General features: G+C 42.3%; 1 protein-coding gene across 4 annotated transcripts in view; it reads left to right on the top strand.

Moving 5' to 3' along the window:
* LOC128700739 (CCR4-NOT transcription complex subunit 6-like) overlaps positions 1–16161 on the top strand; it is a 348534-nt gene that overhangs the window by 10151 nt on the left and 322222 nt on the right. For 3 of the 4 annotated variants that reach the window (XM_053794124.2, XM_053794126.2, XM_053794123.2), the window contains 3 exons: positions 372–503; positions 970–1156; positions 2918–3093. In XM_053794124.2, coding sequence (XP_053650099.1) covers positions 380–503; positions 970–1156; positions 2918–3093 — 487 coding nt within the window. In that variant the 5' untranslated portion in view covers positions 372–379. Of the gene's footprint in view, positions 1–371; positions 504–969; positions 1157–2917; positions 3094–14043; positions 15539–16161 lie in introns of those variants that run through there. The other variant, XM_053794122.2, reaches the window with a different exon arrangement.

Genomic DNA, 16161 nt, shown 5'->3' with positions numbered 1-16161 from the left:
AAATATGACAGCTTAAATGCCACTCCAAACAGTCAAGTATCCCAAACCCCTCCATTAAAGTGCACCCATTGTACTTCCCATCTCCAGGACCTAAGTCTGGCTAACTGGTTTCCCTGAATCCATTCACAAAATATTACCCTGCTCACACTCCAACAACTTGCCAGGTCCCAAAAACTATTTGTGTCATTCACTCTTCTCTAACATGCTCACACATGCATATACACATACATATATATATGCATATATATAAATATAGTATATAAATATATACATATTTACATACTGTACATGTATACTTAGGTGTATACATGTACATATATACATATGTGAATCATTGCATGAAGTAATTTATGAGATGTTTGTTGTTTCAGGGTGAAATATGTCAAGAACTCCCAAGGAAGGAAAGGAATCAAAACCGCACCGGGTGCGGTCACACACCATTATGGGTCAAGAAGAGTTTGGGTCTGGCAAGAAGTCTTACTGGCCAGAACTTGAGATAACAGGTGAGTAGACAGCAGTTCTTGTTAGTGATCGCTCTAGTACTTTTATCCTTGCTCAGTAGGCTGCTTATTAACACATCCTATTACTCTTGGATTGTGCAAAGTTTTTTTTAATTCTGCACTGGCATTTGCATTTGAATTTTTAGGGTTTGTATTCTATTGATCGCTTTTCTTTGATGCTTTCTATGTGCATTATTTTATCTTATTGCCTCTTTGATACTGGTGCTCACCTTTATTCTAGGATTTTTATCTTCACAAACTTTTTCTTTTTTGTCGCTAGCTCTTCCACCACAGCATCACTCAGCTTAATCATATACTGTACACTCTATGTAACTAAAATAAGACAGTTTCCAACATTTTATTTTACTAGTTTTTATTTTTTTAATATATTAATTTCACTCCAATTTATTTTTTGACTTTAAATATTTTTACCCTGTTGGAGTTTTTGAGTATCTAACTTTCTCCTCAGGAAATATCAGAAATATAAGTCCAGCTGTATGGTCGATGCAGCACCTAACATCTCTGTACCTGAATGACAACTGTCTGTCTCGCATTCCTGCTGAAATTTCCCGACTGGAGCATCTTATGTATCTCGACTTATCTTGCAACAAAATTCGCAGCCTCCCAGCTGAAATAGGCGAATTAACACGTCTCAGGTAAGTACAATGTAAATGGCCTTGTGTATATTTTTTTTACCTTGAACTTTAGGATGGTTATCATTTAAGGAACAATATATTTTTTCAGCAGTACATTCATTTTGTATAGGATTAATTTTTGTTGCTGCAATTGGTAGTGTCTTTATTTGGGTCTCTTAATGTGAAAACAAAAGAAGATTGATGCTGAGGAATAGAATATTCAGATCTGAGATGTTGTAAATCTCAATGCAATTTGATGTACATGTGGTGTATATGAATTATATGGAAAATGGTATTAGTAAATGTAATGGGAAGGGATGCTGTGACATCAATCACACATGTCAGAATACTTGACCCTTCTTTTGTCACTTTCAAAAATTTGTCTACCTATTTATGGCACATTTCCTAACCTTTTTATATATCTACCTATATCTGTATCTAATAGTACATTTCTAAGCCTATTAATGTGCCTGTATCTATAGATGGCATCTCGTTTCCTCTGGGGGCTTCTGATTATTGATAGAGCGGTAGCTTATACCATAATCTAAACATTATGGTTGCCTGTAAATACAGTGGACCCCCGGTTAACGATATTTTTTCACTCCAGAAGTATGTTCAGGTGCCAGTACTGACCGAATTTGTTCCCATAAGAAATATTGTGAAGTAGATTAGTCCATTTCAGACCCCCAAACATACACGTACAAACGCACTTACATAAATACAATTACATAATTGGTCACATTCGGAGGTAATCGTTATGCGGGGGTCCACTGTAACTAGGTGGAATGCCTGAAACATTCGTCATAACCTTCTGCATGATGGTTAGGCTATTGTAAAGGTAAAGCATGGCTGCTTTACCTTTACAATAGTCTAACCACTGGGAAGCAAGACTATGAAGAGACCCTAGGCACACTCGCTAACTTTATACAAGTATTTAAATTTTTATTTTATTACATTTGTGAGAGGTTCTAAGCCTAGACATGTCATATAGTAATTGGAGAATGAGAAGTAATCAGGTTCAATCCAGTGAAGAGGAAGAGAGCAATTTTTTAGACTGAGATTCCTTCACTGGCTTGAAGGCACAAGTGAGTGTGAGAAAGGTGAAAAAATAGGAGGGTGAATGTAAAGAAGGATAATGAGTGGAAACAGTATTTGTTGAAAGACCTCTGTGGAGAAAATATAGGAGGCTACAAAATTGCACTGAACTGTGAATATGACCAAAGAAAAGAACTATTTAATCAAGGAAGGGATATTCATATGACTTTCCTCACTGAATAAGTTAAATCTCTAAAGTTTCAAGTTGGCTTTTATTGGTACACACACACATTTGTCAGGAAAAAAATCATAAGAGAAAACCCTATGCTAAGTGCTTCTGCTAAGTGCCAGATTACCCAGGCTGTGATAGATATGTGGGCCAGTGGATTGCCAGCAGCAGCAGCAGTCTGGTTGAATATGCATCAATAGAAAAGCCTGCCCCAAGAATGGCAAGAATGCTAGAATGGCAAAACTCTAAACTAGTCACAGGTTTATAGGTAATATGGATCTTTGTGTTAAGATGACTAACTCATGGGTGGCAGCCACATGGCAAGGATACAGCCAGAAAAAACAACTGCTGGTGAGCAGTAATTTAGGGTGTGGTGTCTACATTCATAAAGGTTTAGCTGCTTATAAAAATAATTCTTGAGACTGATGGTCTGCTAGATAAAATTCAGATTAGTGAATATTTTTCTTCACAGCATACAACTAATACACAAATTGATTAAGGAATGTTTTTCTTTTCAGGGAACTGCTGCTCAACAATAATCAGTTGCGTGTTTTGCCTTACGAAATAGGCAAGCTTTTCAATCTGCAAAATATTGGCCTAAAAGGCAACCCTCTTACAATGGAGATCCAGGCCGTTTACTCGGAGTCCAATGGTACGCTGAAGCTCCTCTCCTACATGCTCGACAATTTAGCAGGTAACGGCACTTTTCCTTATTTAGTAATGCATTGACTGTTTTCACCAAGGTAGAGTGATCCAAAGAAGTAAACATATACCACCACCACTCATGAACAATATAACTACAACAGGTGCCCATAATATATTTATAGATATTAATATTAACTATTGAAAAATTAACTTATTAGACATTCTTGTATTAAATGTTATAATGAGGTTTCTGAATGTGGTGTGGTGAGTAAATGGATGATGAGCAATTTTTTTAAGAGCTCTTAGTCTGCTTCTTTGTGATATTTAGGCTGCTGCTTTGTGATATTTAGGCTGCTGCTTTATGATATTTAGGCTGCTTTTTTTGTGATATTTAGGCTGCTTTCTTGTGATATTTAGGCTTCTTTGTGATATTTAGACTGCTTCTTTTAAACACACTGACTATACTCCTGTTACTGTATGACCTTTATGGGTTTAGTGTTTTCAGTAAATACTGCATAATAATTGACTGATCTTGGATGGTTGCTGGTGTTATAAAGCATTTCTCAGTTGAGTGACACCCATGTAGCTCTTCAACTCCATGACATTCATTATAGAGAAACAAGTTTTCTAATCCTGATAATTCTCCAGGTACACAAGTTACTATTTCCGTTTAAAGCAAACAGATAGAATGATGACTTTGTTTTACAGGCCAAGAGCTGTTGTCCTACCTCAGCTCATTTCAAAGTCCAGCCCCATTTAAGGTATACTACCACTCCCTGAGATGTGACCCACAACAGTGGACTAACACCTAGGTACCTACTTTCTGCTAGGTGAACGAGCAGTATGTGTAAGGAAACACACTCATTGTTTCTACCCATGCCAGGGATCAAACCACGGACCCTCAATATGGGAACTGAGTGTTCTTGGGTCTGTATGTTTGTCCTGTTTGACAGTAGCAGTTCTAATACTTTATGGATGGTTATGAGCCAGAGAACATGGACTATGACAAGACTCCTTTCCCAGTGGACAGGTGTGCAGTAAAACTGTTTATTTTAACCCCCTATAAAACAGAAATTTTTTTCTCTCAAGGAAAACTGAAGTTGAGTGACCAAAATCACTCTTTTTAGTCAACAGTAATGTGCCAAAGGATATTTGCACTTTTGAACTTTAGCATCAGCATGCTAAAGTGATGGAGTGAGTGATGATGGAAGTGCTTCTTCTTGTTTTGGATCACTCTACCTCAGTGGAAGATGGCCAGTGTGTTGGAAAAAAAAATTAATACACTGGCCATCTCCCACCAAAGTAGGGTGACCCAAAAAAGAAGAAACACTTTCACCACCACTCATGCCACCACTGTCTTGCCAGAGGCATGGCAACATTGCAGCTCAGATGCCCCTCCAAACTGCAATATCCCCACCCCTCCTTCAGAGTGCAGGCTCTGTACTTCCCATCTCTAGGACTCAAGTCTGGCTAAATGCTTTCTCTGAATCCCTTCATAAATGTCACCTTGCTCAACTCCAGCAACACATTGTCATAAAAGCCACTTTTTTTTTTTTTTCAACAAGTCGGCCGTCTCCCACCGAGGCAGGGTGACCCAAAATAGAAAGAAAATCCCCAAAAAGAAAATGCTTTCATCATCATTCAACACTTTCACCACACTCACACATAATCACTGTTTTTGCAGAGGTGCTCAGAATACAACAGCTTAGAAGCATATACGTATAAAGATACACAACATATCCCTCCAAACTACCAATATCCCAAACTCCTCCTTTAAAGTGCAGGCATTGTACTTGCTGCCTCCTATTTAACATGCTCACTCATGTCTGTTGGATGTCCAAGCCCCTCAGATACAAAATCTTCTTTATCCCTCTTCCTCCAGCCTTTCCCAGGATGACCCGTATCCCTCCTATGCACTATAGATTTATACACCTTCCAAGTCATCTTATTGTGCCCTATCCTCTCTAAATGTCTAAACCACATCGGTAACCCCTCCTCAGCCCTCTGGTTGAGGAGGGGTTATGACAGCAGTTTGTTAGACTGTGTTAGACTGCATGTGCATGTTTTAGAGGGGCAACAGATATATCAGATCATTATTTAGTTATAGCTACAGTGAGATTTCCATGGGGAAGTGGAACGGAATTCTTCCTCCGTAAGCCATGCGTGTCATAAGAGGCAACTAAAATGCCGGGAGCAAGGGGCTAGTAACCCCTTCTCCTGTATACATTACTAAAGTTAAAAAGAGAAGCTTTTGTTTTTCTTTTTGGGCCACCCTGCCTCAGTGGGATGTGGCCAGTTTGTCGAAAGAAGGTGCTACAGTGAGAGTACGAGGTAGATGGGTCACTTGTGTGACCATACAGGTGGCTCTTTGAGGTCTCTCTGAAGTTTATCACTGTCCTATCCTGTTCTTATTAGTTTACATCATCAGCACATAGAATACTGTCCATACTGGCAGGTCATTCATGTATAATAGGCACAGTAGTGGTCCTAACACTTATGCTTGTAGAACCTTACTTGTTACTCTCCCATTCTGATATCTCATCCCTTACTGTTACTCTGCCTTCTGTCACTTAGGCACATACTCCTTGACCCACTGGAGCACACTACCCTTTAACCCTGCTTGTTCTTCAAATTTCTTGACTAATCTCGGGTGTGGTACTGTATCATATGCTTTTCTGCAGTCCAAAAAATGCAATTCACTCAACCCTGTCTTTTTGTTTTATTTCTGTGACTCTGTCGTAGAATTTCAGCAAATCTTTAAGACAAGATTTTTCCATCCCTAAATCCATTCTTTTTTTTTTTTTTTGTAAGGAATCTTCTCCAAGTGTCCTAGCATTCTTTTCCGTGCTATCTTCTCCAGAATTTTTGATGGTATTCATGTTAGAGGTACTGGTCTGTAATTCAGGGCCTCTGTCTGTCCCCTCTTTTTTTTTTTTTTTTTAATATTATATTCTTTCACCGCACTGGCTGTATCCCACCGAGGTAGGGTGGCCCAAAAAGAAAAACAAAAGATTCTCTTTAATTTTAGCAGTGCATACAGGAGAAAAGGTTACTAGGCCCTTGCTCCTGGCATTTTAGTCACCTCTTATGACATGCATGGCTTACAGAGGAAGAATTCTGTTTCACTTCCCCATGGAGATAAGAGGATGTAAACAAGAACAAGAACTAGTAAGAAAATAGAAGAAAACCCAGAGATGTGTGCATTTTTTTTTTTTAACGAACCGGCCGTATCCCACCAAGGCAGGGTGGCCTAAAAAGAAAAATGAAAGTTTCTCTTTTTAAATTTAGTAATTTATACAGGGAAAGGGGTTACTAGGCCCTTGCTCCCGGCATTTTAGTTGCCTCTTACAACATGCATGGCTTACGGAGGAAGAATTCTGTTCCACTTCCCCACGGAGATAAGAGGAAATAAACAAGAACAAAAACTAGTAAGAAAATAGAAGAAAACCCAGAGATGTGTGTATATGTATATACAGCATATACTTGTACATTCATGTGTAGTGTGGCCTAAGTGTAAGTAGAAGTAGCAAGACATACCTGAAACCATGAAGGTTTATGAGACAGGAAAAAAAAACAGCAATTCTACTGTCATGTAAAACAATTACAGGTTTCTGTTTCACACTCATTTGGCAGGACAGTAGTACCTCCCTGGGTGGTTGCTGTGTACCAACCTACTACCTCCATACATTTATATATAATTACATGTACTAGTCTTAGGTAGTAGGTTAGTAGACAGCAACTACCCAGGGAGGTACTACCATCCTGCTGAGTGAGTGTAAAACGAAAACCTGTAATTGTTTTACTTAATGGTACAATTGCTGGTGTCTTTTTTCTGTCTCATAAACATGCAAGATTTCAAGTATGCCTTGCTACTTCTCCTTACATTTAGGTCACACTACAGTTGCATGTACAAGCATATATATACACACCCTTTTGGGTTTTCTTCTAATTTTCTTACTATTATTTTTTTTTTATTATCACACTGGCCGATTCCCACCAAGTCAGGGTGGCCCGAAAAAAAAAACTTTCACCATCATTCACTCCATCACTGTCTTGCCAGAAGGGTGCTTTACACTACAGTTTTTAAACTGCAACATTAGCACCCCTCCTTCAGAGTGCAGGCACTGTACTTCCCATCTCCAGGACTCAAGTCCGGCCTGCCGGTTTCCCTGAACCCCTTCATAAATGTTACTTTGCTTACACTCCAACAGCACATCAAGTATTAAAAACCATTTGTCTCCATTCACTCCTATCAAACACGCTCATGCATGCCTGCTGGAAGTCCAAGCCCCTCGCACACAAAACCTCCTTTACCCCCTCCCTCCAACCTTTCCTAGGCCGACCCCTACCCTGCCTTCCTTCCACTACAGACTAATACACTCTTGGACTCACTCTGTTTCGCTCCATTCTCTCTACATGTCCAAACCACCTCAACAACCCTTCCTCAGCCCTCTGGACAACAGTTTTGGTAATCCTGCACCTCCTCCTAACTTTGAAACTACGAATTCTCTGCATTATATTCACACCACACATTGCCCTCAGACATGACATCTCCACTGCCTCCAGCCTTCTCCTCGCTGCAACATTCATCACCCATGCTTCACACCCATATAAGAGCGTTCGTAAAACTATACTCTCATACATTCCCCTCTTTGCCTCCAAGGACAAAGTTCTTTGTCTCCACAGACTCCTAAGTGCACCACTCACCCTTTTCCCCTCATCAATTCTATGATTCACCTCATCTTTCATAGACCCATCCGCTGACACGTCCACTCCCAAATATCTGAATACATTCACCTCCTCCATACTCTCTCCCTCCAATCTGATATCCAATCTTTCATCACCTAATCTTTTTGTTATCCTCATAACCTTACTCTTTCCTGTATTCACTTTTAATTTTCTTCTTTTGCACACCCTACCAAATTCATCCACCAATCTCTGCAACTTCTCTTCAGAATCTCTCAAGAGCACAGTGTCATCAGCAAAGAGCAACTGTGACAACTCCCACTTTGTGTGTGATTCTTTATCTTTTAACTCCAAGCTTCTTGCCAAGACCCTCGCATTTACTTCTCTTACAACCCCATCTATAAATATATTAAACAACCACGGTGACATCACACATCCTTGTCTAAGGCCTACTTTTACTGGGAAATAATTTCCCTCTTTCCTACATACTCTAACTTGAGCCTCACTATCCTCGTAAAAACTCTTCACTGCTTTCAGTAACCTACCTCCTACACCATACACCTGCAACATCTGCCACATTGCCCCCCTATCCACCCTGTCATACGCCGTTTCCAAATCCATAAATGCCACAAAGACCTCTTTAGCCTTATCTAAATACTGTTCACTTACATATTTCACTGTAAACACCTGGTCCACACACCCCCTACCTTTCCTAAAGCCTCCTTGTTCATCTGCTATCCTATTCTCCGTCTTACTCTTAATTCTTTCAATAATAACTCTACCATACACTTTACCAGGTATACTCAACAGACTTATCCCCCTATAATTTTTACACTCTCTTTTGTCCCCTTTGCCTTTATACAAAGGAACTATGCATGCTCTCTGCCAATCCCTAGGCGCCTTACTCTCTTCCATACATTTTTTAAATGATTGCACCAACCACTCCAAAACTATATCCCCACCTGCTTTTAACATTTCTATCTTTATCCCATCAATCCCGGCTGCCTTACCCCCTTTCATTTTACCTACTGCTTCACGAACTTCCCCCACACTCACAACTGGCTCTTCCTCACTCTTACAAGATGTTATTCCTCCTTGCCCTATACATGAAATCACAGCTTCCCTATCTTCATCAACATTTAACAATTCCTCAAAATATTCCCTCCATCTTCCCAATACCTCTAACTCTCCATTTAATAACTCTCCTCTCCTATTTTTAACTGATAAATCCATTTGTTCTCTAGGCTTCCTTAACTTGTTAATCTCACTCTAAAACTTTTTCTTATTTTCAACAAAATTTGTTGGTAACATCTCACCCACTCTCTCATTTGCTCTCTTTTTACATTGCTTCACCACTCTCTTAACCTCTCTCTTTTTCTCCATATACTCTTCCCTCCTTTCATCACTTCTACTTTGTAAAAACTTCTCATATGCTAACTTTTTCTCCCTTACTACTCTCTTTACATCATCATTCCACCAATCGCTCCTCTTCCCTCCCGCACCCACTTTCCTGTAACCACAAACTTCTGCTGAACACTCCAACACTACATTTTTAAACCTACCCCATACCTCTTCGACCCCATTGCCTATGCTCTCATTAGCCCATCTATCCTCCAATAGCTGTTTATATCTTACCCTAACTGCCTCCTCTTTTAGTTTATAAACCTTCACCTCTCTCTTCCCTGATGCTTCTATTCTCCTTGTATCCCATCTACCTTTTACTCTCAGTGTAGCTACAACTAGAAAGTGATCTGATATATCTGTGGCCCCTCTATAAACATGTACATCCTGAAGTCTACTCAACAATCTTACTAGTTCTTGTTTATTTCCACTCATCCCCATGGGGAAGGGGAACAGAATTCTTCCTCCATAAACCATGCGTGTCATAAGAGGTGACTAAAATGCCAGGAGCAAGGGGCTAGTAACCTCTTTCCCTGTATATATATTACTAAATGTTAAAGGAGAAACTCGTTTTTCCTTATGAGTCACCCTTCTTCCTTATGGGCCACTTCTTCTTCTTCTTCAAAGGTATACCCTACCTCAGTGGGATACAGTTGGTGCGTTGAAAGACATGTACTAGTACCATCCGACTTACGACCTGCTCATCATGCGACCACTCGTACTTGCGACTGTACGTCTGGCAGAAGGGCTTGGTGGGCTGATGCATACCGCCGTAGGACAGTTGACTGCTACTAGCGGCAACGAGCTATCTCGAGAGAGCTCTCACATCACTCAGGCAGCATCACTATCAGCAGCATCATGCTGTATTAACTGTACTGTACTGTATATATGTACCTGGACAGTAAATTTCATCATGGCCCCTTAGAGGAAGTCTGAATCTTGCACTGGAGCTTGTGGCAAGAAGGCAAGAAAGGCTCCTACTCTTGACCAGAAGATGAAAGTAATTGAACAGTATGAGGCTGGAAAAAAGTCAACAGCATTTATCACGATCTTCAGCTCTCCCTTTCCACTGTGTCGACAATACTTAAAGAGAGCATCAAAGAACCAGTGAAATCTTCGGTCCCTATCATTAAATAAACAACTGTTTGTGTTGTACACAGTGTTTCTCCTAAACCTTATAGTATAAAATACAATACTAAAAGTGAAGTAAAAAATTAAATACAAAAATAAAGCAATAAAATAAAATCATTACAATAACTATGATGCTGATATACAGTAGTAAAACATTTAGTAAAAAGTAACATACAATACTATGTAGGTATGTACTTTATGTAGCAAAGTTTTGACATTATTCCTTACCCAGTATGTCGGCAATTTTCTAAGGCTCGCTTGCGTCCATTTTGACTTATGACCAGTTGGTCGGAACCAAGCTCGGTCGTAAGTTGGATGGTACTAGTATATATTTTGTGAAAGGATTCAGGGAAACTGGTTAGCTGGTCTTGAGCCCTGGAGGTGGGAAATACAATGCATGCACTTTAAAGGAGGGGTTTGGGATATTTGCTGTTTGGAGTGACATCTGAACTGTCATGTCTGGGTGCCTCTACAAAGACTGTGATTATGTGTGAATGATGGTAAAAGTGTTGCTTTTTTTGGGTCACCCTGTCTCGGTGGGAGACGGCCAGCATGTTAAAAATAAATAATAAGGACTACAGGCATGTGTGCTCACATGCCTCCACAAGTGTGTGCTTGCTGGAATGTGAAGCTTAGCTAGAGAGAGAAGGGGAGGAAGTGATAAGTAGTGATAGAGAGGCAGGGAATAAAGGGTGTAGGTGAATGGGGGTAGGGAGTGTTTGCAGCAGTAGCAGTGGGTGGTGGTGGCGGATGATTGATGTTTTAACAATACCTCCTTAAATATTGCTCTAAGCTGGTTTATACTGACATAAGAAAAATATTATTAAAAGAAAATAGATTTGGATATGGGAAATCCACTGATTCTGTTTTGAAAGAAAATTTTAATTTGAGTCTTGCACCAAGTCAGACTAGGTCAAACAAGATAGCCATAGCTCTGGTAGATTAAGCTAGGATGCTCAACCAGTGAAGGGTCAGCATCTGACCAAGACATGTGTCTATAACATGTTTCCCAAGAAGAGAGAATAATCAAGACTTCCGGATACTGGTGGAGCCGAGTAAAATTCTAGAGAGTCAGATTATTTCAGAAGCAGGATAATCAATTGCCGGATAATGGGTGATTGGCTACAACACACCATGTTCCATCACGTACCCAAGAAACTCTGAAGAATAAAAAGGCATAGTACCAAGACAGGAACAATACACAAATAATCCACACCCCCAGAAAAATCAACACTGCTTCACAAAACATTCCTCCAGCAACTGATTGCAGTATTGAAGCATGGCAGTAATATTTTAAATTAATATATCACTCTTTCTTAGAGCTACTGTTACCTCATAGCGGCCCAAACATGTCTTTTGCAGCAAGGCAGAGCAACATAATCTTTCCTTGGTCATGGCTTCGGCTAGAGAGAGAGATTGATATTGAGAAGGGGGCATGGCTCACGCATTATTATTATCATTGTTATTGGGGAAGCACAAACTCATAGTCCTGCCTCTTCAAAACAAATGACAATTGCCTTGCACATGAAATTTTAAGTAAATACAAGTTTATTTACAGTGATTATTGGTACTATATTAAAAATTTTAATAATGCTTGTAGAACTACATTGAATTACACTAAATAGCACTAGTCATATTAGGTGTTTAATTAATGACATTTTCAGATTTGATTAATTCTGAGACTGAACTGCTAAGTGTCAGTTTCAGACTAAGGACCAGTGTTCTGATATTTTGAGTATTGTTTATAGTCAGGGAAGATTGAGACTGAAATGAAGGAAGGAAGAGAGAGAGAATCAGAGTATTATACCAAAGATGAAATTTTGAGATGAAGGCATTCCTATCAGAAATATGAGTTAACATTCAGAGAACATCACAGGACTTCATTACTTCACCCAAAAATATTTACCAAAATAGAGAAAGAGGAGAAATTTAACTACAGCACATGGTTTAATTATGCATTGTATAGAAGCAAACCAATGAGAAGACATGGAAATAGTGCAGAGCATGAGGGACATGAACACAACACTGTGGGGGCCGCTATTTTGTCAACCTGGAGGAGAGGAGTAAAAGGGAAGACAGCTATAATGTACAGTATGTATAATTAGGGAGGAAGCGCTAAACTCGTAGGGGTCATACAGTGCCCAGAGGAATGGGAGGCAGTTTTCTCCAAGGAGGATAAGCCCAAGTCCTTGGATGATGTGCCCTTCCCCATGGATCATAGCCTGATCAGCACAACTGTTGGTTCAAACTGCATACACTGCAGCTTTCAATAAGATCCAGGAGGCCAGAAACCAGTTTGAGGTCAGATTTGAAAGGATTGTTTGGACAAATAGGGACAGTGAAAATGCAGGGAAACAGATTGTAACTAAAACTGCAGTTGAGTCGGGTTCATGGGTTCATTCCTTAGTGCTGTCATGGCCAGCTGATACATTAAGTATTTGGAAGAAGAGAAACTGAAAATTCACATCCCACAAGGTGTGATGTGGTTCAGATACATCATTGCTATCCACAATAATAGTGACAATCAGTAACATTAATCAAAAACTCAGCATCATTTCTGAAGTTTCAGTGAGGCTTGTTGTCCCAGGATGTGATACAGCACTCGCCTAACCTCACATGGCTACTCACATGCGATTTCATAACCTCATTCTTTCATCTCGGGACCTCTCTCCAACCCCTATAAATTCCCATGTCGTCGTCTCTCTGTGAATTGATGAAGTTCCTGGTCTACCTGGAGGGTATTCCGGGGATCAGCGCCCCCGCGGTCTGGTCCACGACCAGGCCTCCGGTGGATCAGGGCCTGATCAATCAGGCTGTTATTGCTGGCCGCACGTAGTCCAACATACGGACCACAGCCCGGCTTCACAAAATGCCACTACCCACATTTTGTCTTATTTCATACTGTCAGTATACTCTACCATACCACTGTATTACCAAGCATAAGAAGTACCATGAGCCAAGAGTATACTCCCATCTTCCCACCATACTGTCATTATACTCTTCAGTTGTATAATCCTCCCATCATAAACAGTCTCTAGCGAACACAGGACGGGGTCGGGAGTAGTAATTCCACCTCTTCAACCACGAATAGAGCACACATATAGGCGAGTATTCTTGTGCGTTGGACCAAACACAGCTAGCTGAGTACACGCGCGGGAAGGACTAACAGCTAGCTGAGTACACGCGCGCGAGGGACCAACAGCTAGCTGAGTACACGCGCGGGGACTAACAGCTAGCTGAGTACATGTGCGCGAGGGACCAACTGCTAGCTGAGTACATGATGTACGCTGTGTTGGACCTGGAGCTATAAATCTCCCTAACAAGCGCAGCTAGGGTAGTATACGCTGGTGGTGATCAAACCTCAGCATATACTCTCCAGCACATAGTTGACGCACGATTTTTTGTTAAGTTGAAAGTGTTTCACTGACGTTAAGTTACGTCTCAGAGGTTTAATTACCCTCTGCTGATGTATGTGTATGACAGTGGGAACTGTTCTTTTCTCTTAGTGTAACACTGAACTAATGACACTGATACGCTTGTGCACTTAGAAGGGAGGGAATGCTTATTCTAAATTGTTTCATAAATCAGGCGAATGTAACGTATTTAGCTTAATTTAGTAAATAGCTGTTGGTTTGTATGTATTGTTGATGATTTATACGTGTGTTTGATTATGATTCATAATTATCATTCATTAGTTGTGAGATGGAGAATGAGGCGGCGTGTGGCAAGGAGGTGGTGGTGGTGGTGGCGGTGGCCGACTTTACTAGGTTGTGAAAGAGGAAGTGTGGAGAACTCGGCAGTGTGCCTTGGGCTGGTCGTCGCGTAAGACGTCACGCGCTCCCTCCTCTCTCTCTCTCCCCACGTGATGTTTACACTCTCGCCTGCACTCCTGCCACTTTCTTGCTAGTGACAACCCGTGATAAGGCATGCTCTGCCTCCTTTTCTCCACCAGAATATATCTGCAGATATTGCAAGTCTTGTAGCTTTATTTTATACTTTGTTGTTGGTTAGTGTTAGAGAGGTGAGTAGTGATGATGGTGTAGATGTGAGTAAAGCAAGATTGGAGGAGTCTCACCGACTGTGATATCGAAGGATCTCAGGTACCACGACTATGCACGACGTGGACAGGTACCGAGGCTCCTGCCTCATTGTGTCCAAGCCCCGTGGGGGCCGGGGTCATCCCAGGGGGCGCAGACCCCCACAGGACACCCACCACCAACAGCAGCAACAGCAACACCTTGATAACTACATGATGGAGGGAGGCTCAGCTCTGGCAGGGATGCCACTGTTTTCCTTCTTGCCTCAGCGTCGTGGTGGAGGCAGGAGCCAGCAGGGGCGGCAGCAGCAGCAACAACAGCACTACCAGCAGCAACGGGGGCACAGCTCCCCACCCCACCACAAGAAAGAGCAGCAGTGTGCCCCAGGGGGCGGAGGTGGCGAGGATGGCGATGAGTTGGAGCGTCTCCCTTTGGCTCGCCTAGCACTACATACTCAGGGTGCTCCCCTTATCCTGTCCAGCCGCGGTCCCCACCGAACCCCACCCCCCTGCTCTCCCAACACTGCCTCTCCCCCACCCGACGCCTCCCCTCCTCCCGCCAGCGATGCTGTCTCCGTCACCTCCGACGAAGGCAGCACCGGGCACGCGGAGAACTGCCTGCCGCGGATCATCAAGCCACGAAAGCGGCGTAAAAAGGATCGCAAACCTACAGGAGGGACGGGAAACTCTGGTGGGGGTGAGTGTGTGGCGGGGGGTGAGGGCTCTGGTGACGACTCTAGCGGCACCATTGTCACTCTCAAACCTTACATGCCCATGTGTTATAACTATGGTGCTTCAACCCACGCCCGTTCATGTGAGGGCTCCAGGGCGTGTGGGTGTGGACAGTGCGCCCCAATCCATGTTTTTCCCACGCCCCCTCCCTCCCCAGCCTCCTCGGCACTGTCTACCATGTCGTCGGCGTCTTCGTCTTGTTCCTCGTCCTCTGAGGACGAGCCTCTGGGTGCGGCAGCTGGTGGTGATGGTGATGGGGAGAGCCGCAGTCAGCTGGTACGCTCCCTCAGTGAGCCTAAGCCTCAGTCAACAATCCACATCTCGTCCACAGTGACACAGAGTTTCGCGGGTCACCGCGACTTGGATATCCGTATCGTGAGAAGCGTGACCCGCGAGGTGCCGGCCCGCACCCGGCACTGGTCGGTGCCAGCGGTGGCCAGACACACACACTCACCCCTGCCGCCGCTCAACATTGACCGCCACTTCCTCAATTATTGCAACACTGCAGGTGAGAACTGCTGCCTCCTTACCTGTCTTCAGTGCCATCACTTGTAGAGAAACCTGGTGGAAAACATGCCACATCGACACCATAAAGCTCTGCTTAGAGCCAAGTTTCCTAGGTGATTTTTTCTTAAGTACGCAGTGTTTTGTAGATTGGTACTATATCGTTCTGGTCACAAGCATGTATGACAGGTCACTCATTACTGTAGCGACCTTGTCACAAGCGCCAGGTGTGACACAGGTCACTCTATACTATATCGGCCTGGTCACACAAGCATCAGGTGTGACACATGCCACTATACAGTGTTGCTATCACTAACACAAAACAGAAGAATATTGCACAGTACCCAAGAAGGTGTCATGAGACTGATGAAGAGCTTCTTATCTAAGAAATTGTAGCTGTCTTTTCCCTGAATTAACCTAACTACCTCCAGCTTCCAGAGAAGTTCTATGAGCCCTACAGCTTAGCACTTACTTTGATTTTTATAGATTCGCCGGTACTGCCGGCCCGGGTCTCTGCCAGTTGGCGACCCGGCCTCGGCTTCCTGTCGCGAGTGTCTGAGACGTGTCTGCCATGGGAGGAGGTACAAGTATCTCCTCATCTTTTGGGACCAATTGTCCCCAGGCCTA

The sequence above is a fragment of the Cherax quadricarinatus genome, chromosome 56, assembly GCF_038502225.1.
Source record: "Cherax quadricarinatus isolate ZL_2023a chromosome 56, ASM3850222v1, whole genome shotgun sequence".
Classification (NCBI taxonomy): domain Eukaryota; kingdom Metazoa; phylum Arthropoda; class Malacostraca; order Decapoda; family Parastacidae; genus Cherax; species Cherax quadricarinatus.
The sequence above is the reverse complement of the archived record's forward strand: the minus strand, read 5'-3'. Positions and strand labels throughout refer to the sequence as shown.